Below are 22,760 nucleotides of genomic sequence, written 5' to 3'. Positions count from 1 at the left end.
ACAAGATGGCCTCTGAGCCAAGTCTAAATGGTTCTTGTAATTGTCAAGCCAGCATGACACAAGGATTGGGGAGGGGTGTCCAAATGCAGTCTTTCCAGTGTGATATATTCTATGTACTCTGGTCTGTTCCCACAAGGCTGGCCTGGCTTACAAGCACTGTCCCTAGTCTTTAAGCACATAGGAAGCAATAAAAACAACCACCTTTTGGGTATTTTTCTTTTGAAGAAGGGAGCCCTTGGAGCGCGAGCGAACCTAGCATTGAGCCCGAGGTGCTGAGCAACACAGGCACGGAGGAGAACTATCATCGGAACATGTCGTGGCTGCATGTAAGTATGAGTCGCCAGCAGCACTCTCAAGGATGGCATTTTCAGTAGGAAAACCTTTGTGCTGGCAATAACCAGATCACAGTCTGTGCTTTCTCCACGTAGCATCAAGGATCTCAAGTGTAAGTAAGCTGCGACCTTTGGAAATTGTCTGTTTGCCATTTCTAAAATGGACTAAAACCAGAAAGTTTTTGTCTTGCTCCCTCTGTCCACTTCATATATTTAGTTTGTAAGGGAAAAGGGACCGTTTCTCTCTGGGTGTGCAGGGACAGCTGTGCTACCTCAGCTGAAAAATCTATTAGCTCAGTGTCTTATCTCCAGCATGGCTAGTAGTGGGTAGTTCGGGAAGAGTAACAGAATGGGCTTCAGCGTGAGCTGGGCTCCCAGCTTCTGGGAAATGGCATTTTAGAAGCTACTTGAGCTGGAGGTTCTGTTGTGACCACTATGTTTACTAACTACCAGAAGATTTTTCCTCAGGGAGTTTTTCCAACCCCTTTTTGAGCCCATTTATATATTTTTGTCTCCATTAACTCTATGGCAATGAGCTTAATTATGCACCTTGTGGGGAAAAAAAATACTTTTGGAACATTTTCTTTGATTCCATTAGATGCATTCTACCATAATGTCTAACCCAACAGGGTCTTGTGTAGTTTTGACTCTACCCAACAGACAGGGAGTACAACAGTGGTTTGGATATGTGATTTGGTCATGCAGGGCCTAAGACATCCATTTTGGTGATCTGTGTACCCATGATTTAGACATGCCAGAAGTCAGTTGGGCAAGTCTACACCGTTCAATCCACTGGTATCCAAGGACTGTACACCTCTACCTCTGCTGCCTCATGACAGTCTGTGATGGTGCAGTATGGTCAGTGTGCCCATGTGCACATGCTTTGCAGAAAAGTTGGATTGACTCCCTGTGCACAGATTGATTGTATCCTGCACGTGTGTATGAGGACAGATGCCTTTTGACTTCTGAGTTGCCTTTGGGAAAGATGGCTGCCAATAATGACTTGATATCCCCCTCTTTCCGCCAAGTATTTCACACAGTCTGCTCTCAACTCCCCCATTCCTATGGGGTGTGGGCAAGAACAAGATTAATCTAATACTGTGATGTCAGAAGCAGTTCTTGATTTGAAAAGCAGTCTTTTTTGGAAGAGGGTGGCAGGGCAGGGAACTTGAATGTCATGTCTTCCAAGCTAGTACCTCCATCCCTGGACTACCCCGCTTCTCTGTCAGATTTGGAAATTCCAGTGTACTAAACTGAATATGTTAGACATGAGACTGTGTACGAGGCGATGAATTGCTAGAGGATAAAAGGCATCTCCCTAGCTAGCAGCTTAGGATAAATCATGGTGCTTTTGCTCAATGTGGGAGGATGTATAGACTCATAAATACAAGGCATAAACTGCAGGGAACTTGAGATGTTTGTCTCGCTTTACATGTGATTAGCCTGCATAGGAGAAAGGAAGATTTGAAAAATCACCTGTTCCAGTTAATGCCACACAAGTACCAATATCACATGAGAACTTTATCTTTTTGTTTGTTGGAAAGAAGGTGTGGGTGGATGGTGACTAAGACTACAGGCTAAACAAAGAATTGCTTTACTTAATGGTCATGAGAAAACCACTCAAAAGGATCACTGGTTCCAGTTGCTTCTATGCATGCACCAGCATTTCCTTTACCTGTCCTTTATGGCAGCCTGGAGCGTGATGTCCTCACTCTATGTCAGTGTACCGTAACTACAAGTTATAACAGTGGACTAGGGGCTGGGTAGAGGCTATACAATGCTGATCAGATTTATACCATTTGCATATTGACACACTGATACAACAGTAGTGGCTTGAGTTATTCCTGATTGACCCAAAATCACCTTAGGCCAGAACAGGCAGGCAAAGACAAGAATCCCACGTACTCAGCATAGATTTGTTTTAAATTAAGGTCCTGACTTTTTGGAAGCCTAAATATTTGAGGGTTGAGAGTGATGTGGCTGCCTTACTTGAAAGAGCCAGCAGACTGCAGCTGCACAGACAATAAATGGATCAAGAAGGTTGGATAGCCTCTTTCTGGTAGTTCTGGGTATTTCTGCACTAGGTTGTGGGACAAAGAGAAGGATTCATAAAGGCCAGTTCTGACCTACAGTGTGAATGGCTTGGGGGTGCCTGTGTGTTTTCCTCAGAGGGCTACTAAGTGGCTGGGTTTGTGTGTGACATGGAAGACCAATGTACAAAGAGCTTCTGGACTGAGCTCTGCTCCTCTGGGAAGAAACCCTCTGAGTTACACCAGAGAGCAGTCACTGAAGTGTAGACTTACCCAAGGCTGTCTTTAATTAATTAGTTTAGGGACTAATAGCAGTGTTGCTGCAGCAAAGCAGGGCTCAGAATAGCTACATGCCCAAATATTTACTCTGTTTCTTAGATGGGTTTTACAGCTCCTTGCTGCCATATGGCAACACCACTAGAAATAGTAACTGAGCCAGCTAACATAAAGCTAGGCTGCATGGGCCTACCCAAGCACAGTGAGGGAAGCATATGCAGAACAACTGGCACAGTTTATTCCTACTTGAGAGCATACTGAGACATTTCCTTTCCCATTCCTTCAAGGAAACTGACCCTCAAAACTGGTGGGTTTGCAGCTTTAATGATGATTGAGTAGTTGACAATTTCCAGTCTAAGCCCTCATCTCAGAGTGGCGGTACGACAGCTTTTCTGCAAACTGAGAGAACACTGTTTTCCTCAGCCTTACTCTTGCCACCAGCCACACATACACATCTACAGCAGCTCTGTCGCTTTGTCTGCTTTGTTAACGCTGATGTTTCTTTAGCCATGCCTAGCTAGTTCGTAAATCACAAGTATAGAGCTCTGCTCAGACACACATACCTTTTCAAAAAGCTGTGTTGAGCTTCATGCCTCCGCAGCTAGGATGTGGAAAAGTTAGTTTGACTGTCCCCAGCACTGGCTGCCCTACGTGGTTCTGTGTGTAACTCCCTTTTCTATAAGTAACTATTCTCTTTTTTTCTTTTCAAGGTTATGATCCTATTATGCAACCAGCAAAGTTTCATATGTACCCACATTGACTACTGTCACCCACATTGCTACCTCCATCACAGCCGGTCCTGTGCTCGCCTTGTCCGGGCCATCAAACTCCTGTATGGAGACACAGTGGACTCTCTGCGAGAAAACAGCACATTGAACAGTGTGGCAAGAGGCAAAAAGCAAAAGGAAGTGAGTAGATGGAAAAAGCAGAATGTTTTGGGGTTTGTCCACGCAGGTCATAATTACCTTCAAGGACTGCATAATGTACTCAAACAGTTCTTTCATGACAAAATGAACACAGCCCTTCCTAAACACAGCTCTGCTGTAAAAAAACCTATTAAGTCATTTAGCATAGTGGAAGGAACATAATCTATTGATTGGGAAGAATCTTAGTTGCTGATAAGGTCATTTAAAAGCTTATAACCTGACTTTAATTTTAATGTTCTTTTATGGCCTCTACTTACCAGCCCCTGGAGTCCAGTCTCTTTTTTCATGTTTCTTCTTGTAATCACTCTTGAAATTCTTGTAAAATCTTGCATAATTTCTTTCTTTTAGGTCTGAGCTCTTAGAGCTGTTCCAAGAATTGTACACATTAGTCTTTAATGTTAGTTTCTTTAGTGACACGCTTTTAATGACCAGTTCAGCAGGATATTCAAACAAGATTGTGCCTTTTTAGCCATATAAGTGGTGCCTTTAATTTCAGTGGAAATACATTTCTGCTTTCAGTAAAGTGCCCAGCCAGGTACCAACTGAATCATGTCAACAGTTGGTTAATTCTTTCATATTCCTGACCACAACAGCCAGACTACAGTTATTCTGAATAATTGTAATGGCGGAGTCATTCAACTACTTTGCAGTAACATTGAAAACAAAAGTGCTCATGAAACTCTCATCAAGATTTCAGTTGGGTAAAGAGGCTATTACCCCTGTAAGTGGAAAATGAAGGAGCAGGAGACAAGGTCATAATGTTTCTTCATCAACCAGCAGATTGTTTGTTTCCTGTCAAGTTAGAAAATCGAAGGGTATTTGTATGGAACAAAGCACAGAGCAGATGAAACAACAGATAATGATTCTTCTTTCCTGGAAACTGTAACCCCCATATATTTCCTCTGACACAGAAAAGTGGTGTATCAGTTATTTAGAAAAAGAGGCAGTCATTTCCTCTACAGAAGGCAGGCTTGAGATGAGCAGCTGGCAGTGTTCACGAAAGGCAGCAAAAGAACACTGTGCATTACTGTGTGCTGTTTCATCTCCAACTTTGAATTGCAAGGCAAAGTGATATACATTTCATCATCTGTCAAACCATCAAAGCCTTTAAGCAACAGCAAGGAAAAAAGAGGTTGAGGGACAATAAGGTTTCCTACAAGCACATGCACCGTGTTTGTACAGACCTCACTGCAGGAGAGCAGTTGATAACTTTTGAATTTTATGTAACAGTAGACTTTTCATCCCGCTTCCTCATGCTCTGGTATTCTTCAAGTGTTGTCATTCTCTGACTGCATCGGCACCATTTCCACATTTATCTGGGTTCCAGAGGAACCTCTCTTTTACTCTCACAGCTTGCAGAATGAAAGGCTGGAGGTAGCTGCAATATGCAGACCTGGCTATGTGCTCCATGGGGCTTGCGAGCTGTCTGATAAACGAGGACCCCTGTGTTAATCAGCAGGCTACTAGCTTGAGGAGAAGAGTCTGTGGCAACTTAGCATTCTGGGAAAACTCCCTGGTATTGTGAACAATGAACATAAAAAGGACTTGTCATTATCACTGTCATTGGCAATCTGCTAGGGACAACTCTGAGGCAGGTGTGAGTTCAAGTCCTGAAATATGTTGTTACTTACACTTTCTGAGGAAGAAGAGAAGATAAATGTATGTCATGGTTTAACCGCAGTCGGCAAGTAAGCACCACGCAGCTGCTCGCTCACCCTCCCTGCTCCCAGGGGGATGGGGAAGAGAATCTGAAAAGCGCAAGTAAGAAAACTTGTGGGCTGAGATAAGAACAGTTTAATAAGTAAAATAAAATAATAATAATAATAATAATAATAATAATAATAAAAAATAATAATAATAGTCATGAAAAGGAAAATAACGAGAGAGAGAGAGAAGAACAAAACCCAGGGAAAAACAAAACCAAAAAAAGTAATGCAGCCACTCACCATGCACCGACCAATGCCCAGCCAGTCCCCGAGCAGCGATCGCTGCCCCCCAGCCAACTTCCCCCAGTTTCTATACGGAGCATGACGCCATATGGTATGGAATAGCCCTTTGGCCAGTTGGGCTGTGCCCCCTCCCAGCTTCTTGTGCACCCGGCAGAGCCTGGGAAGCTGAAAAGCCCTCGACTGGTGTAAGCACTGCTTAGCAACAACTAAACCATCCGTGTGTTATCAGCATTATGCTCATCCTACATCCAAACCACAGCACTGTACCAGCTACTAGGAAGAAAATTAACTCTATCCCAGCTGAAACCAAGACAATGTAGCTGAGAGGAACCAGTGTTGTACACACTAAACACCTCCGTTGGTAATTTTTTAGGGGGAAGCTATAGACTTTTTACCTCTAACCTGCTTAAAGTACTGTTCTCCTGAAATAGGTGGGTGTGCCACCTGTGAAGATTACACAGAGCGCATTCACATTCCTCATTTGGTTTACTGGCTTCTACCTTAAGCTTTTATTGGGAAAAGCATTGTTAAAAAGAGAAGAAAATTGGATGAGATATGTCATCTCACTGATACTAGGCCTGTTGCCAGCACAGGAGAAGGCTTTGTGCTACAGCTCTGGTACTAGACAGCTTCTAGTGTATGGAAATTCCTCTTGTGCATGATCTCCTCCCTTTCCACGTTTTGGGAAATCTAAATGTGAACTCCACTTTCTTTTTTTTTCATTTCAGTGCTCAGACAAGTCATGCTTGAGAACTCCTTCTCTAAAAAAGAGAGTGATCGATATCAACTTGGAAGGGAAGAAGGACTCTGGAATGTTAAAATACATCAGGCACCAGGTACTGACTAGGCCATATGCTAGTTAGGGCGGCTGATACATAGATGTCAGGTTAGACTGCAACAAGAAGGAAAATGTATATGGATCTCTAAGACCGTGTGAAGAACTGTTGTTCCTGAATATCAATCCGTTCAGCCCTGCATGTTTTCCCCAGCTGAGTAATGCTACATTTAAGCCTCTTAAGGTAACGCCATCAAAGAATCCTTTAAACATGTAGCTCCATTAAATTGCAGTCTGCATCTCTGGCTTCCCATAGCGACACATGCATCAAACCTGGGGATACAAAAAATTAAAATTAAAAAAAAAAATTTAAAAATCCACAGATGTGTTTAAATACAAGCTATCAGTTTACAGGAATAGTTTTCTGTTCTTTCCTGTTCACTGTTCCTGAAGAAGCAAGAGGCTCTCCGCAGGCCTGTTCTTGGCAGTCTGTGAGATTTTCATGGATCTGTACCACTGTTTGTGCACCACCTTGGGAGAGTTTGGCTTTCCTTTTGTCCTCTTTATCAGGGTTTTGTTGACATGAGTGATGAGCAACAGACTCAAGGAACTAGCTTGCAAACACTGCTTTTTCAGTGTAGGCTGAAAGCAACATTCTTCTATAGAGCATTATCTGAAATGGCTGAAACTAGAGGTTATCAGTGGGCAATCTGCATACCAAAACTAGGGTAGAATTACTGAGCGTGTTGTTCACTGTGGATAGTTTGCAGAGCTCAGCTGTAAGGCATGGCTTGTTTTTTTGCAGGTAATGAGCCTCTCCCCTGCACCTTTGTCACTGCTAATCAAGGCAGCTCCTATCCTCACAGAAGAGATGTATGGGGACATCCAGCCAGCAGCGTGGGAGCTCCTGCTCAGTGTGGATGAGCACATGGCTGGAGCAGCAGGTAAGGGAACAAAACCACTTAGTATGGCTACCCTGGCTGCACAACTCACAGTAGGTCACAGGGCCTTGCAAGACAGCTTTGTAGTGGAGGAGTCTTAATGACACCAAAGGTTTCTTGAGGGCTGTCTGGGTTTCTTGGGCGCTGTTTGTCTTTCATAGACCTTCATGTGTTTTTATGCTCTGTTCAAAAGAGGTGGTCAGAACGATTAGGAAGGCAATCTCTCAGACCCTGGTTGTGGTGGGTGATTAGAGAGCATCAAAATTAGTATTTGTGTTTAGCTGGTTTTCTAAGCAGAGGAAACACAGTGATTTAATCCGTCCAGAGTTTACTGAAGTATTTTGTTATGTTGTCTCATGGAAATTGTTAGTACCAGTTGAGGGCTGATACAAAAACTGAGAAAGGGGATGAGAGTGGAACTGTCATAGCTCCTCTGTTGTGCTGAAAGGAAAATTCTCAGGTTGCGTGGAGACAGAAGTATTGCTCAATAAGTAGTCTTATGGCATGGTATTCATCTAAATTTTCCATTTCCACTTGATATTAAACTGTGCAGACTACATTTGCTGATGACACATAGTTGAGAGGCATCTTTAAGACGGAAGAAGATTAGCACCTCATATACCTGAGAGTATTACCTTGAAAAAGGAATTCCAGACATGGGATGAAATTTATTACTACTAAGTGTAAGATTATGTCCTTGCAAACTAATAAGAATTGTTCTGTTATGAGCTTGGATATTCTCCCATGGAACTGATATACGCTTGGAGGAATTCAGAGTATATCAGTTGGCCACAGGATGACTGACTGACCGAGTAGAATTCAGCTGTGGAAACAATAAATACAGTCAGGATGTGTCAGAAGAGGTATTCCATTAGAGATTCAAAGTATTAATGCTGTTGTAAAGCCCATTGTACAATTACCTAGAACACAGCACATCCATGCACAATTCTGGTCACTGAAGAAAGAGACATTTACATGGGACAGGTACAATGGAAGACTGTTAGGACAGGAGGAAGAATGAAGAGCCAACATGATGAGGATATTTATTTAACGGATTCAGGTGAAGACTAAGAGGGAATACTGTTGCTCTCCATAAATACAGCAGACCAGGCAAGGAGGAAGAATTATTTAAGCCACGGTAGCATAAAGATGAGTATGAACTTTTTATGACTTCTTTCATCTGGAAAACAGAAGATTTCTAACTACCAGAAAAGAGAACAAATGTGCTTAGGTTTAAGAGTTAGTGAAAGATGATGTGACTCAGGAGGTCCTTTCTAGTCTTATTGTCCTGTCCAAACACTCACAGCCAGTGCTGCTAATGCCAGATGTTCAGAAATCATGAGCCACAACCCTAGAAACTTTGAACACCCCTCACACACAACAAACCGATTGCTTAAATAAAGCATAAATTAAAGCAATCAAATTTGTTTGTAAGCCAGTCTCCCACAACTTTCAAATTCTACCTTTCTCCTCCCCCAGCACCCAAGGAAATGGCTTCAGGATTGCCATCTTCCCCAGACTTGCACACCTACAGGAGCCATCACAGGTGTTCTTACACTGAAGATTAAATTACAGGCATTTTTATCAAAAGCTGCTAACAATGCAAGCATTTAGAAGTGCTCCTCAGACATCACTCCCCTTCTCGTCACACTTCAATCTAGCTTACCAGTCCTTCATTTTCTACATCTGGCAATGAATTCTGCCCTAAAGTCCATTGTTTGACTCCACATCTCATGTTCTTCACGCTTCTCTCACTTTCCATCTGCTCCACCAGTCAACAGTGCACTTCTTCAGCCCACAGGTCTTCTCTGTGCTCTCCCCTTCACCTTTGCCTTTCCCAGGCCAAATGTGCAGACAGGAAGAGAAAGGAGCAAAATAAAGAAGAGAAACAACCTGCCTGAAACTGCACTCCTTTCTCCCCTTCAAGTCCCTTTCTGAGGGAGTAATTTCAGATACTTTTTCTCTCTTATCAAATACTTACCATGGCTCACAGGGGAGGGAACAAAGCTTTGCCACTCTTCCTGAGGAGTGCTAGCTGGCTGCTCCTCCAAAGCAGCCCCTGAGATACATCTTCCTCCTTCTCCCCTTCCTGAAGGGAGGATTAAAATCCATTTGAGGGCCTGTAGTAGCTTTTTTAGTAGCGAGTGATTTCAGCCCCAGCATAAATTACATTCATCAAGGTCAAACCCTGAAATCTCGTAATGTTGCTGTCCACAAGCTGGATAAAAAGAACTCCTGTGTTAGTGTACAACAGCACCATCTACTGACCTCTTCCAAGGCCGGATTTCTTTTTTTGGTTACTTCAGTATGAGCTCACACTTTTAAATCAGCCCTACTAAGACTTGACATAGTTACATCGAAAACACCAAAAAGCAGGAAGTTCTCTGAGCTGGTGAAACAGGAGGGTCCCTACAGATTTGGGGCAGGACTTTGGAGCAGGAACAGGAGCCTTCACAGTGCAAGGCAGGACCTAGGCAGTCAAAGAGCAGCCGTGTTTTTCTGCAGATGTTCAGACTGCCTCCCATCAGCACAGCTCTCATGCCTGGCACCCTCTGAATAAATGTTGAGGCAAATGCGATGGCAAATGTCCTCTTTCTGCTGTGGAGGAACAGCCACCAAATCAGGAGAAATTGTCTCCATGATCTGTGGTGAGCTACTGGCCAAAGAAGCCATGGACTCTCTGACACCCACTGTACTCCCACAGCAACACTGCTCCCCCTGCTTTGTTTCCTGCTCAGTGCCCCTCAGATACCCATCTAAATTAATTGGCCTCCATCCGTCTGGAGTTGGACTATGTCTGTTTCTATTCAAATACGCTCCAATGAAACAACTATGGGCCAGCTCAACTTCTATTGTGCTGTTTTCCATTGTGATCTGGTCCTTTGTCTCTCAATTCATAGCGACTCCGTTTTCTCTTGGAAGCAGATTGTGATCATTGCATTGTACCCATTTAACTGAGAACTTTTCTTTTTGGTTTTATCCATGAAAATAGACAGGTGAGACCTCTACTGGGGCAATGCCTCCTGCTCTGAGGGGAAGGCTGAGCTTCTGTTAAACCAGCCTTTATTAATCATCACAGAAATCACTCAGAAGTGGAGTCTTTGAAGCCAGACTGAATTAGTCCTGTTACTTCAAGAGATATTCCATATTTTAAACCAGTCACAACTGAGATTTTAGTGAGAAGAGCAAAACTGTGTTTTATTTTAAAAGCAGGTTTTCCAGAACCTTTTATAAGCATCACGCGTAATGCTGTGTGGTTCCAAAGGGTGGAATCACGCATGCTTGGTTTCATGAAGCAGTATGTTTTTTCCGAGGTCTGGTAGACTGCTGATCTCATTTCTGGAGCCAAGATTAGGTTTCTTTTGGTGGGGGTTTGTACAGCTGCAGTTTTTCTCTGCCAAATAGATGCTTTATTAAGGAAAACAGATGATCAGATGTTCTCTCCCTGCAGCTGCCATGTTCCTGCTGTGTGCTGTGAAAGTGCCAGAGGCTGTTTCTGACATGCTGATGTCCGAATTTCATCACCCAGAGACAGTGCAAAGACTGAATGCCATTCTCAAATTTCACACGCTCTGGAGGTTCAGGTATCAAGTCTGGCCAAGGATGGAAGAGGGAGCACAGCAGATCTTTAAGGTAGAGAGGACATGTGAAACACAATGTTGTCATTTACAGCTTGCCTTGTGGCAGAGATGTGTCATGACATGCTGCCATGAAATTGCCTGAAAATCTGTTTAGAGAAAAAAATGGTCCTGTAAGTCACACTAGTGGGGGAAGTGATGTGTAGAACTACTGCTTAAAATGAGGAGAGCGTAACGGGGACACACGTCAGGAAAAACATGAGAGAAAGAAAGAAATCTGTCTCACGTGGTGTTACGGTGTAGTGAGATATGGAGTTGGGAAGAATTTGCAGAGGTAATTAATGTCTTGGGTACTTGTGCTCATGTTTAATTAGCAGTACCAACATTAATAATGGTCTAGTGTAACAAAATGTCTTTCGTGTTTTTGTTAGATCCCTCCTCCAAGTATAAATTTCACTCTGCCTTCTCCTGTCCTGGGGATGCCATCTGTGCCAATGTTTGATCCCCCCTGGGTCCCTCAGTGCAGCGGGAGCGTGCAAGATCCTATAAATGAAGATCAGTCGGTAAGCAGAGACATCGTGAGAGTAAGCACTGTTTTTATTCTGCAGCAGCATGGGGGAAGCTAAAGCCAAAAGATGTGGGCTAAACTCTGAGTTTTCTTGTCTTCCTCAGCTGGGAAAAATGTAGTACACTGTGTAGGGCACACAGTATTTTCTACATGGGCATAAGGCTCTTCTGTTTGTTCACTGAGGTACTGTGCTGCATATCATATTCCTGTGAGAGACAGTAACTGAGATCTTAGGAGCACACAACTGTTCTCTCTCCAAGAGAAGACTGAACTGTCTGACAGACCATTTTCTCTGCACTGGTTCATGTGGTGTCTCTTGGGAGAAGCCTGCACCAAGGCTTATTGTAGACATAGCTCCAAGAGGAGTCTCCTGGTGAATCTCTGTTCCGCTAGCACTACTCTGATTTGTATTTAGAAACTGAGTTGCTGAATGTCACTGAGGTCTCTAGCAAAAAACGCAGGATGTGTGCATCTTAACTAACAGCTTCAGGCTGTGTTTCTTCCCCTTTCTTTCTGACAGAAGTCATTTTCAGCCAGAGCTGTGTCACGTTCTCATCAGCGAGCGGAACACATCCTGAAGAACCTGCAGCAGGAGGAAGAAAAGAAGCGCCTGGGCCGGGAAGCCAGTCTCATCACTGCCATCCCCATCACTCAGGAGGCCTGCTACGAGCCAACCTGCACACCAAGCTCAGAGCAGGAAGAAGAAGGTGTGCTCCAGGGCCAGGAACTGCATTCCAGGAACCTGAGAGCACCTACCACCAACATAGAGCACTGCTGAGGGGTGTAATGTCCAGGAACATTGATTGTTAGTGTTAGGAAAGTCCCTGCTTTGGTGTGCTCAGGAATGAAGTTTGTCCTTCCTAACTTTAACCCTTTAATAATTAAAGGCTGTGAGGAATCACCCTGTGGCAGTATCTGTCTTAAGATGCATAGCTTAGGATAGGCTGAATTGTCCCTGGAGTTTTCTAGCTTTATGGTGACTAGTGGGGGAGCCTAGATGACTCAACCTCAGCACCAAACTTTCAGATGGCCGAAGTTACATGTCATGAGTCATGAAAAGCTTAGTCCTTGAGTGAGGATTTTCATTGGTCTAGGCTAATAGAGCATAAAGATTTCATTAAAGGCATTCCAAGGTATGTGCCATTAGGTGGGTACAGTGATTTTCAGATCAAAACATACATTGGGAAGTCTGTGAGCAGAAATCCCAATTCTTAGGAAAAACTAAGTACCAGCAACCATGATGGTTAACAGGATGTAGATGAAAAGAAGTATCGAGCCAATTCAGTTACAATGTGACTCACCAAAGTACTGAACACTCTTATGGAACAACGCTCTGCTGGTTCCCAAAGCATGAGCAAATTACCTATCTGACTGATCTTTGTAGATTTTAAATTGTGCCTTTTGAGTGTCACCTGACTTGAACTTTCAATGTTCCGACTTGGTTGTAAGTGCTGTCCTTCAGAAAGTTCCCTAAAGTCTGTCAGTTGGATCTGGATTGACATTTCCTGTTCTCTTTGTCAGTAGAAGAAGTTGCCAACCTGGCCTCCCGCCGTCTCTCTGTGAGTCCTTCCTGCACCTCCAGCACATCTCATAGGAACTATTCTTTCCGCCGTGGCTCTGTCTGGTCAGTGCGGTCAGCAGTCAGTGCAGAAGGTGGGTTGAGTTCACTTTGGAGTATCCTTTCCTAAGATTTCATTCACTGGAAGCCTTTCCTGTTGATCCATAAAGCTGGTGGCATCTCCTTTTGCTGAATGTATTCCCAAGCTTGAGCCACTTTATAATAAATTACTGCCCAGCACTATTTTATTCACTCCTGCTGTCACAATGTCTTCCCTTACTTCTCATGTTTCATTTACAGAGTAGTGCCATGGAGAGCACTCTGGCTGAAAAATGGTAATGAAATGGGATTTCATCAAAAAGAAAATGGGTTCTGTACAAGAAGAGAAATGTAAATTGAAAAAATATATATTTACAATGAAAATTCTTGATCAAGAAGTTGGCTGGAGGCTCAGTTTCTTCTTGGAGATAGCAGTAAACCTGCCGTGCTTGCACAGTGATCAGACAGCCTATCGTTTTGTTCTGTTTGTACAGCACCTAACATAAATGTTTATCTTAACCTGCCTGGATAATACCATGGCTTATTCACTAATACTCACCTTCTACTCTTCTCACTGCTCCAGATGAAGAACACACTACAGAGCATACTCCAAACCATCATGTGCCACAACCACCTCAAGCTGTGTTTCCAGCATGCATCTGTGCAGCAGTGCTCCCCATTGTCCATTTGATGGAAGATGGAGAAGTCCGGGAGGATGGAGTAGCTGGTACTGACCTAGATTAAACTTCACGGGATTCTTGCTCAAGGGTGGCAGAACGTGCCAGCACTTTGAACAATGGCTTGCATTTGTTAGGTGTCATAACTAAAGTGGAAAAGAGGTGTAACACAACCTTGTATCTGCTCACAGTTCATGTCTCGTAGAAGTAGTATGTGCTATATATTGTTACGAGTATATATGTTTGTTAAAAAGCTTATGAATAATCTATTAAATCTTCACAAGCTATTTGAAGGTAGATTCACAACAGAAATGTGACTTTGTGGGGTTTTTCCTTTTTTTCTCCGTTATTTGTGTTTGGTTTTGAGGCTTTTTTGCTCTTTTGGAGCCCTAAAAAAGCCCCCGGTTCAAGAAAGATGTTGAGAAGCCGGAAAGGGTCTAGTGAGGGGATACCAGGATGGTAAGAGGCCTAAAACAGGTGTCCTGTGAGAAGTGATTGCAGAAGCTGGGCTTGTTTGGTGTGATGAAAAGGAAACAAAGAGCTAGAGGAACTCTAACTTGGAAGTTGCAACTTGGGAGGTTCAGGTTAGAAATTTGGAAGGAACTTCATAACCAGGAGCATAGTGCAATCTCTGTGGATTCTCCATCCACTGCAGTTATCAAGCCTTGGCTAGTCAAAGCCATGGTTGACATAACCTGGAGTTGGTGACAGTCCTGCTCCAAGCAGGGCTTGGACTCGAGAGCTCCAGAGGTCTATTCCCACCAGCATTTCTTTGATCCCATGACAAATGGAAAGCTACCTATACACAGCTTGAATATTTTGTTTCTGGTCTGTGATGTATTTGTAAAGTAATAATGCATTTTTTCTGGACTTGTTTCTCTAAAATGTTTGTAGATGGTGGACTGTTGCCTTTCCTTTCTTTCTCAGCACTCGTCATGTCAGCTGACTGCACATTTAACTTTCTGTTATATTTTGTATTCAATTTTGGGTAGGCGTAGTCAGCCACATAAATAATGTATGTGTCATTTTGTGATCAGGGACTGAGTACTGAAAAAAAAAAGAATAATTCTCTGTTTTTGTTAGTCTTCACAGGATTGCAGTTAATTACTTTGGGAGTTGATCATCAACACAATTCCCTGCTGACTATCTAATACTGTTCACCAATACCAGATAAAATCACTCAATAAATCACCATGAAATTTAACTTCTATGCATGAACAAAAAAAGTATATGAATTTATGGTTTTTAATTGCCAGATTTGTCCACCTGGAGTTGTGAATCCAAATAGCTATTTCTTTATTATTCCTCTGACTACAGTGGTGAAGTGCTTCCTGCCCTATTGCCAGTAGCTAGGGAAAGTTCAAATATTAGACCTATCATTATTGCTTGAGATGACTGCACTGGTGACCAGGAATCCTAGTGCCTCATAGAGGCTCCTGTGTGTTTCAGTACAAAAATGACAATTGTGCTAGAAGGTTAGGAACTTTTGCGTCTAAGTGTACCAGTTCAAGGCTTTTCCAAGGGAGACGGTTTTGACTTCTTTTTCCTTCTCTTTTACAGTAAGTGCTGTTGCTCAGCAAGTCCTGTGGAACTGCTTAATTGAAGACCCCTCTACTGTTTTGCGCCATTTCCTTGAGAAGCTCACAATCAGCAACCGACAGGTAAACTCTTCCTCTCCCCAGTGGGTGTATGTATTGCTTAGAGCAGGGGAGCACAGCTGCAGGCAGAACCACTCTGTGGGCATCACTGGAGAAGAACATTTGCTATTATAACATAGCTTGAAGTCTTTTAGGCCCCATCATCAGTTGGCTTCAATCTCTGTCCACTAATGTAAATGGGACATAGCCGATTTACCACCACTACGGATTTGACTTGCTCTAAGCCAAGCTTTGAACAGCTGCTTAGTGAAGCACAATCCTTTCTGTCTAACACAGGCCATATTGCCTCACCCATGCCACTTTGTTCAGCTTTCTCTGAAAGATGGGGGTGGCCTGGTCTCTCCCTGGCTTATTAGACCATTTTCTAGTGCCATGGCTAAGCTTTATGAAAGAAAGGCATACCAGTTCTGACTGGATGAAAGGCAGTGAGACTCTCCATACCACTTTCTCAACTGCCACTCGGTGTACAATATCAATTATATCACTGTCCTCATCTTCCAAGCTACCACCTAAGAACTGACTACAAAATAAATATTACACCTCAAGAAAGGCCAGGAAAGGCTGCTTTTCGATTCCTTGAGTAATCAGGTCTCAGTGGCCTCACTATTCCTGAGACTTCTCAGCCATAGTCCCCAAAGCTTCCATTTAAGTTTAGAGGGTCGCTTCTGTTTGTTAAATATCTTTGAGAAGGAAGCTATACGCTGTCCAGCCTCAGCAGCCTCTGAGCTAGCATAGTCTGCTGTTTTACCATCTCTACATAAGCCTACTACAACCATGAGTACAGAACACAGAGAACAGGGGTACTTCCTTGGAAGCTTTCAGCAGATGTAGCATTGGCATGGGTTGTCTTATGCATTTTCATGCCCCTAACACGAGCTCAAATCTGCTATGGGTTAAAAGAATGAGGGCCATAGAAGAATTTTATGACACAGTCTGTCTGTCCTTAGCTGACAGTGAGATTCCTTCCCCTCTACGCTCCCTTCCCACCATAAGAAGTGTATTAGTCTACATTTAAAGCAGGCAGCCTCTAAAGGAAGAAAAGTTAGATTCTGCCCCCACCTCCTACCCAGCAGCCACAGCTATTGAGTTAAGCTGAACTAGATTTCACAGATCATCTCGGTAGTCATTTGTTGTGATAAGCAACACAGGGATTATCACAGGGAGAGGAGTGCAGAATCAGGATGCTAGTCAGTACAAATTACAGTAGGAGGTATTGGCCTCTCTCAGATAAAAAAGAAAGACATTGACCTTGCTGCTGTGCCCTGGGCCTTATTTTGGGAAATGCAGGAGCAGTTACAATCATATAGTTCTACTTCATGCACCAAGAGACAGAGTTGAACAAGGGAGTATGGAAAAATGGGAAGAAACAAAACCAGGGAGGACAAAAGGGAGAAATCCATTCTCCATTTTGTGAGGGAAAGAAAAACCATTTGCTTTTCTTCCAGGATGAGCTGATGTATATGTTAAGGAAGCTTTTGTTGAACATTGGAGACTTCCCTGCCCAGACATCTCATATCCTCTTTAACTACTTGGTGAGTAGCTTGTGGGTCCACTGTGCAGCCCAGAATCTCACCTCTGCCTGTATGTGTCCTAAGAAGTTAATGTCACAATCTGCAACGAAATAAATGCTCTTAACTTTTCCTTTATAGTTCATACCTGCTTCTGGCTATGGGTGCAAGTCACCAGGCTTACACCAGCGTTTCGTTCCTTCTAGAAAGAGGAAGAGGAACCTTTAACTTTTTATTAAACCCCTAAGCAACCTGTCATGGGTTTCTGAATTGAACCACGGACAATGAGTTGTAGACCAACAGAAGAATCCCAGTGCCAGAAACCTTTTACTTATTGTTTTACTTAATTTTGATTCAGAAAGTGCTTTGCTCTTAGACAATCCTGTTGGAGCAAATCTAGTAGCTTCTTTCTAGACTGTGGAAAATGCATTTGCTGCAGTTCTTTCGGTTAGGAAATGAAAAAACAGACAAGATGTATGCTACTCCAGGAGCCCTCTGTTGTTTGTGAGTTGTCTATGTGGCAGCACATCAGAGCAGAAGGCATAGGAGTTCTCTTACTGCAGAGATTCTCCCTTTTCCTCATCTACAATGGCTTTTAAGGCTGGGCTGCAACAGTACTTTTTGCCCCACCCCTCATCCTCTCTAGAAAAAGGAAGAATAGTACAGGCAGATTGTTCTGTAGTATGTATAAACTTTCAGGACACAACTTTAATGAGTTTATCCCTCTGAGTGAAGACAGACAGAAGAACAATATTCTTGTTCTATGTTTATACTATGCTCTGCACAGTTAAGAGTGTGTGTAACCTGATATTCCTCTTACTTATTACCTGCAGGTAGGACTGATCATGTATTTTGTGCGCACTCCGTGTGAATGGGGCATGGATGCTATTTCTGCCACACTTACCTTCCTTTGGGAAGTGGTGGGTTATGTAGAAGGACTGTTCTTCAAGGATCTCAAACAGACTATGAAGAAGGAACAATGTGAAGTGAAGCTGCTGGTGACTGCCTCAATGCCAGGTATAAGAAACGAGTCTTTAAATCTCCTTCGCTTCCCAGTTCATGACCCTCTCTACCAAAACAGAAATCCATCAAAACTGGATCAGAAAAAGACCTGCTACAAATGGCTGCATATTCTAAGTCAGTTTTCCTTGAGTTGAGGATTCAGTCAGTAAATTCCACCTCTAATTCCCTGAGATTCAGAAAGCCGCTTTAAGAGTGGACTTCTAAAAGAAGCAAACAGAAAGTGAATTACAAGTCTTTTCAACCCAGAGCTTTGTGCTATTTGGGCTGTGAAAGTCTGGCAGGATGATCATTGTAAGACTGTACCATTCAGACTCAGTTTGATTTGATGCAACCTCTCATTCAAGTCTTGAGAGAGCCCAAGAAGAGCATGCTGTGAGCCTAGGACGTCACGAGTCAGGCAAGAGATATCTTGCTGAAAAACAGATTTGACCTTTTAGGTTTGTTCCTTCCTCAGAGTGACGGTTGCTGCTAAAGCCAGCTCAATCCTTTAGGAACAAATCAATTTCTCATTAACTGTAGAAGTGTGAGACTACACTAACACTACATAATGGATTCCAGACAGGACCAGCATTGTCTGTCTGCCCAGGAATGAATTTTAACTATCACTTTTCCTCCATCGGCAATCTTTTGAAATTGAGTTAATTAAAGAGGCCAGGGAGAATGCAACTGCTTTTCTTCCTTTAGGCACAAAGACCCTTGTTGTGCATGGACAGAACGAGTGTGACATCCCAACTCAGTTACCAGTCCATGAGGACACACAGTTTGAGGCTCTTCTGAAGGTAGGAGTGAGTTATTGAACTGGACAAACTGCTTAATAGTACATTTACCTGCCATACCTGTGTGCCAGCAATACATTCTGCCTGATTGTCCTGTTTCAATGTGGGAGAGAAAAGTTTTGCTGTAACAGCTATTTCTGTCTCCATATGAGGAGAGCTTGGTTGCAAGAAACATGATCCCATATTAACGGTAATGGAAATGCCCTGACCTCACAGACAGCCAAAACCCCACAAATGCAACTACATTTGAAGACACTGCAGTTTGTTGGGTATTTGCTGTATACTATCCTTTGAATAAATACATAAGCCATTTAAATGTTTGGGTTTATCAACACTAAAGACTAAACGGAATGATCAAGATCAGAGCAGAAATGATAGTTCAGTAGCCATGATGATATCTTGGGATGTGGGAGACGTGAAGTCAGTTCCCCCTTCTGCCAAAGATTTCCTGGATGGCCTTAACTGAGCCACATAGGAAACAGATTTGTAAAAGCCTTCAATTTGTCCAACTATGTTAAATTTTAATGGGAATCACACTTCTCAGTGCTTTGAAGGATCTGAACTTTAGTGTCTCTGTACATCACCTATCACTAAAGCTTGATAAATACATAGGATAGAAATGGAAGCTGCAATACCCATGTGGCTCATATAGCCAGCCAAATACATGCGATATGAAGACATTGAAATAAGTAACATCAGTCTTCAGGACTGTGATATCAGCATGCCTTGATTATCACAAACATATTCATGTACTTTATGATCAGAAAAAGAAATTAAGAATTAATGCCAGAAGAGTGTGCCAGCCTGACTGAGGCATGCAGGTTTGTGCCTTTATACATTGTTAGCTGGATATTCTTCTTTTGGACATTGTGTTCTTTGTACAAGACAGCTAATAAGTAACAGGATGTTTTTCCTTCTTCCTCTTCAGGAGTGTCTGGAGTTTTTTAACATACCTGAAACGCAGTCTTCTCATTACTTTTTAATGGATAAGCGATGGAACCTTATTCATTACAACAAGGTAAGGCAAAGGTCAGGTCCAGATGACTTTGTTCTTTCCATCTCGTCCCTTTTTAAATGTTGGGGTTATCTAAAGGAGAACAAGCAGCCCATAAACAGACAGAATTCTGTCCTGTGGGCACCACATCTTGGGTGTTTAGTTGTGTGTGGTGAAAGATCGGAGTTTGACAGACGAGGGAAGAAGCAGAAGTGGAGTCCCTTGTTCTTAAGTCATTAATGTCTAGATTTCTTAGAAAAGAGCAAATTTCTCTTCTGTTTATGCTTTTCCACGATGCCCGACACTGTCTGAAAGCCCCTACCCAAAAGCTTCAGGAAGGGCTAAAGGGCCTTTTATTCAGTTCTGTTGAGTGATGCTGCATTTGTTTAAAATACATTTGTTTCCTTTCCTGGCAGACCTACGTCCGTGACATTTATCCTTTCCGGAGGTCAGTTTCTCCCCAGCTCAACCTGGTGCAGATGCATCCAGAAAAAGGTCAAGAGCTCATTCAGAAGCAGGTATCTTACTGTTACCAAACACTTCGTCCCAGAAACAAACCCTGTAAATAAACCTTTCTTTTTCCTTTAAAGGCCTTCACTCATGCTGCATGCAGATAGAGAGCTTTGCTGGAGAAGTAGAAATTGGCATGAAATCTGCCCTGGTGCCATTGGACGGGTGTATGGTATTTCAAGAAGTGTCAAAGAATGCTATGCGAATTCCTTCCCGCTCTCTCCAGCCAGCTTCTTTTAGGCAGATCATTTTGCATTCTCCTACACTTGGCCAGAAGAGCTTCAGATGCCTCAGCTTCAAAAGTTGCTTATTCCTTTCTTTCACGTGACCTCTGGCTTCTGGCTCTTTAGGAACCCATTTAAGACCTTTTCTTCTCAAGTCCGTCTGGCTGTGGAGCAGGAATTATCTGTTCTACCTTCCTCTCTGTCCTCTCACTGTAAAGAATGTTACCTGCCCCTCCTTCTTGTCCTGCTCTCAGATGCTAGTCTTACCATAGCTACTCCCAGAGGCACAGCAGTAGCAATTGTTTTGTCAGGGGAATATCTGCCCTCAGAAGAGCACTGTCCTCCCTATCTTCCAGCCTCATGACCTGATAATCTGTCCGATCCTACTAACGTTCTGCAGCTTCCAGGAGCTCTCCCTTAGGAACTAAACCCTAACTAAAGTGGCAGGGCAGTGCCTTTAATGTGCTGCAAACCCCTATTAAGTATCATTTCTTTAGATAGTAGGACGATGGTATTGAGCTCACTCTACCTGTAGAAGCCACATGCTCTGTCTTCCACAAAAGCAAATTTGTCTCAGTAGCACAGGGTTGAGTGTTTAGGGAAAAGTTGCTCTAGCTGTATCTGCAAAGGTTGATAATAAGCAGAAAATAAAAAGGAGGGGGAATGTGGTTAAACTGTATGAGTTTAGTATTAACAGTTGTATTATTCTAGCCAAAAAGCAGCTACTGTAGTTGTGTCCCTGGCAATGCGAGTGCAGGGACAGGAAAATATCATCAGGAATGGTTATAAAAAGCAGCTATAAAGCTGCTTAAGAGAGACTAGCAGCTAAAATAATGGAGAATATAGTTAATACTCTCTCATATGTGCACGGTACAGAATAGGGAAATATTTCATGTGCTGCATCTGTCAGTAGAAAGTCTATAAAAATCTGAAATTAGTTGGGATCATTTTGGTTGCTTCTCTGGCAGAAATTATTCTCACTGTGGTTCTAGGAGATGTGTCCCACATATCAAATAAATGAGTTCGATATGCCCTACATTACCCCAAAAGATTAAAATGGCCTGTCCAGTTTTGTCAGGGCGTTATTTTACACTCCACATTTTTCTATTTAGAGTACTTAGAGGCCAAAATATTTCTAAGGTAAAACTTAAATCAAGCATCTACCAGCCTCTCTGTAGTCATGCTAGAAGTTGCTGGACAACATCCAGCTTCAGCAAAGAAAACAGCACAGTAGAGTCTCCCCACAGAGCAGCAAGCCATGGAAAAGTACTTTCTTTACTGTTGGTTGATTGAGCACCCAATTCTAAGCTGAGTGCACTTCAGAGCAAGGTCATAGCAACTGCAGGACGTGGGAAGCTGAGCTTTGTCACATGTTAAGCCACATGCTTCAAGTTTTGGATTCATCCCAGTAGCTAAGAGCTGTCTCGAAACTGCTTCCAAAGGCAGTTGCTTCTACTGCTGAGCATCACTCTGCCTTTATGGTTACTTTTAGCATCAAAATAAAATAGCTAGCCTGACTAGTCCTACCAGTCAGAAGTTCAAAGGAGGCTGGTAGAATGAAACTTGGTTTCCCAGTTGGTGTAAACCAGAAGCGATAATCTGAAGTCAGCAGGACTTGTTTACAGCTTGTTTACAGTAACTCAGAATCTGGTCTGCTTTGGTTTATTGACTACTTTTCTTTTGCAACTATACATACACTTTCTATGGCCAGACATGAGCAAGCCTCAAGCCAGAAGGTACATAACCATGCCAGCCTTATGTGGACTATAGTCTAAGACCTTGCAGAGGGCAACTGCAACTGTATGGCTTTCAGTTTGGAGTTGGTTTGCCTCTGACTGCCTTGAGGTTCACACTGGCAAAGCTTACATTCAACTACAAAAGACCACATGGCACAGTTGCAAAGTGTTTGACAACCACTCAGGGTCCTCCACAAGACCGAAATAGAAAGTGTTGTTAAAACCTCTTTTACAAACATGATCCATCTTTGCTGAGCTGGACTGAAGAGCAGTGATCACACAAATTCTAGCAGAAGGGTGCAGCACTAGCCCTGTGAATTTCAACAGGTTCCTCTGGGCCGTAAGTGCAGCATCCCTCCCCTCAGAGAAAGCCATGGAAGCTAACCTAGAAAAGTGCATATATGTTGTAAAGAACATTTTGATCAGACTGATTCTGATCCTTGTCTCTTTTTCTCTCAGGTGTTCACCCGCAAGCTAGAAGAGGTGGGGCGGGTGTTGTTCCTCATATCGCTGACACAGAAAATCCCTACTGCCCACAAGCAGTCCCATGTATCTATGCTCCAGGAAGACCTCCTCCGCTTGCCTTCATTTCCCCGAAGTGCCATTGATGCTGAGTTCTCACTCTTCAGTGATCCTCAAGGTATGGCCTTTTGATAGCTTTCTCTGGTGGTTGTACAGGGCC

General features: G+C 43.0%; 1 protein-coding gene across 3 annotated transcripts in view; it reads left to right on the top strand.

Moving 5' to 3' along the window:
* UNC80 (unc-80 subunit of NALCN channel complex) overlaps positions 1-22,760 on the top strand; it is a 132,478-nt gene that overhangs the window by 68,489 nt on the left and 41,229 nt on the right. For all 3 annotated transcript variants that reach the window (XM_075512557.1, XM_075512555.1, XM_075512556.1), the window contains 16 exons: positions 226-326; positions 3,349-3,546; positions 6,242-6,349; positions 7,094-7,232; positions 10,681-10,862; positions 11,239-11,370; positions 11,896-12,082; positions 12,897-13,028; positions 13,556-13,699; positions 15,210-15,310; positions 16,753-16,839; positions 17,649-17,832; positions 18,523-18,617; positions 19,543-19,632; positions 20,025-20,126; positions 22,538-22,718. In XM_075512557.1, coding sequence (XP_075368672.1) covers positions 226-326; positions 3,349-3,546; positions 6,242-6,349; positions 7,094-7,232; positions 10,681-10,862; positions 11,239-11,370; positions 11,896-12,082; positions 12,897-13,028; positions 13,556-13,699; positions 15,210-15,310; positions 16,753-16,839; positions 17,649-17,832; positions 18,523-18,617; positions 19,543-19,632; positions 20,025-20,126; positions 22,538-22,718 — 2,163 coding nt within the window. The remainder of the gene's footprint in view (positions 1-225; positions 327-3,348; positions 3,547-6,241; positions 6,350-7,093; positions 7,233-10,680; positions 10,863-11,238; positions 11,371-11,895; positions 12,083-12,896; positions 13,029-13,555; positions 13,700-15,209; positions 15,311-16,752; positions 16,840-17,648; positions 17,833-18,522; positions 18,618-19,542; positions 19,633-20,024; positions 20,127-22,537; positions 22,719-22,760) is intronic.

The sequence above is a fragment of the Mycteria americana genome, chromosome 9 (assembly GCF_035582795.1).
Source record: "Mycteria americana isolate JAX WOST 10 ecotype Jacksonville Zoo and Gardens chromosome 9, USCA_MyAme_1.0, whole genome shotgun sequence".
Taxonomy (NCBI): Eukaryota; Metazoa; Chordata; class Aves; order Ciconiiformes; family Ciconiidae; genus Mycteria; species Mycteria americana.
The sequence above is the reverse complement of the archived record's forward strand: the minus strand, read 5'-3'. Positions and strand labels throughout refer to the sequence as shown.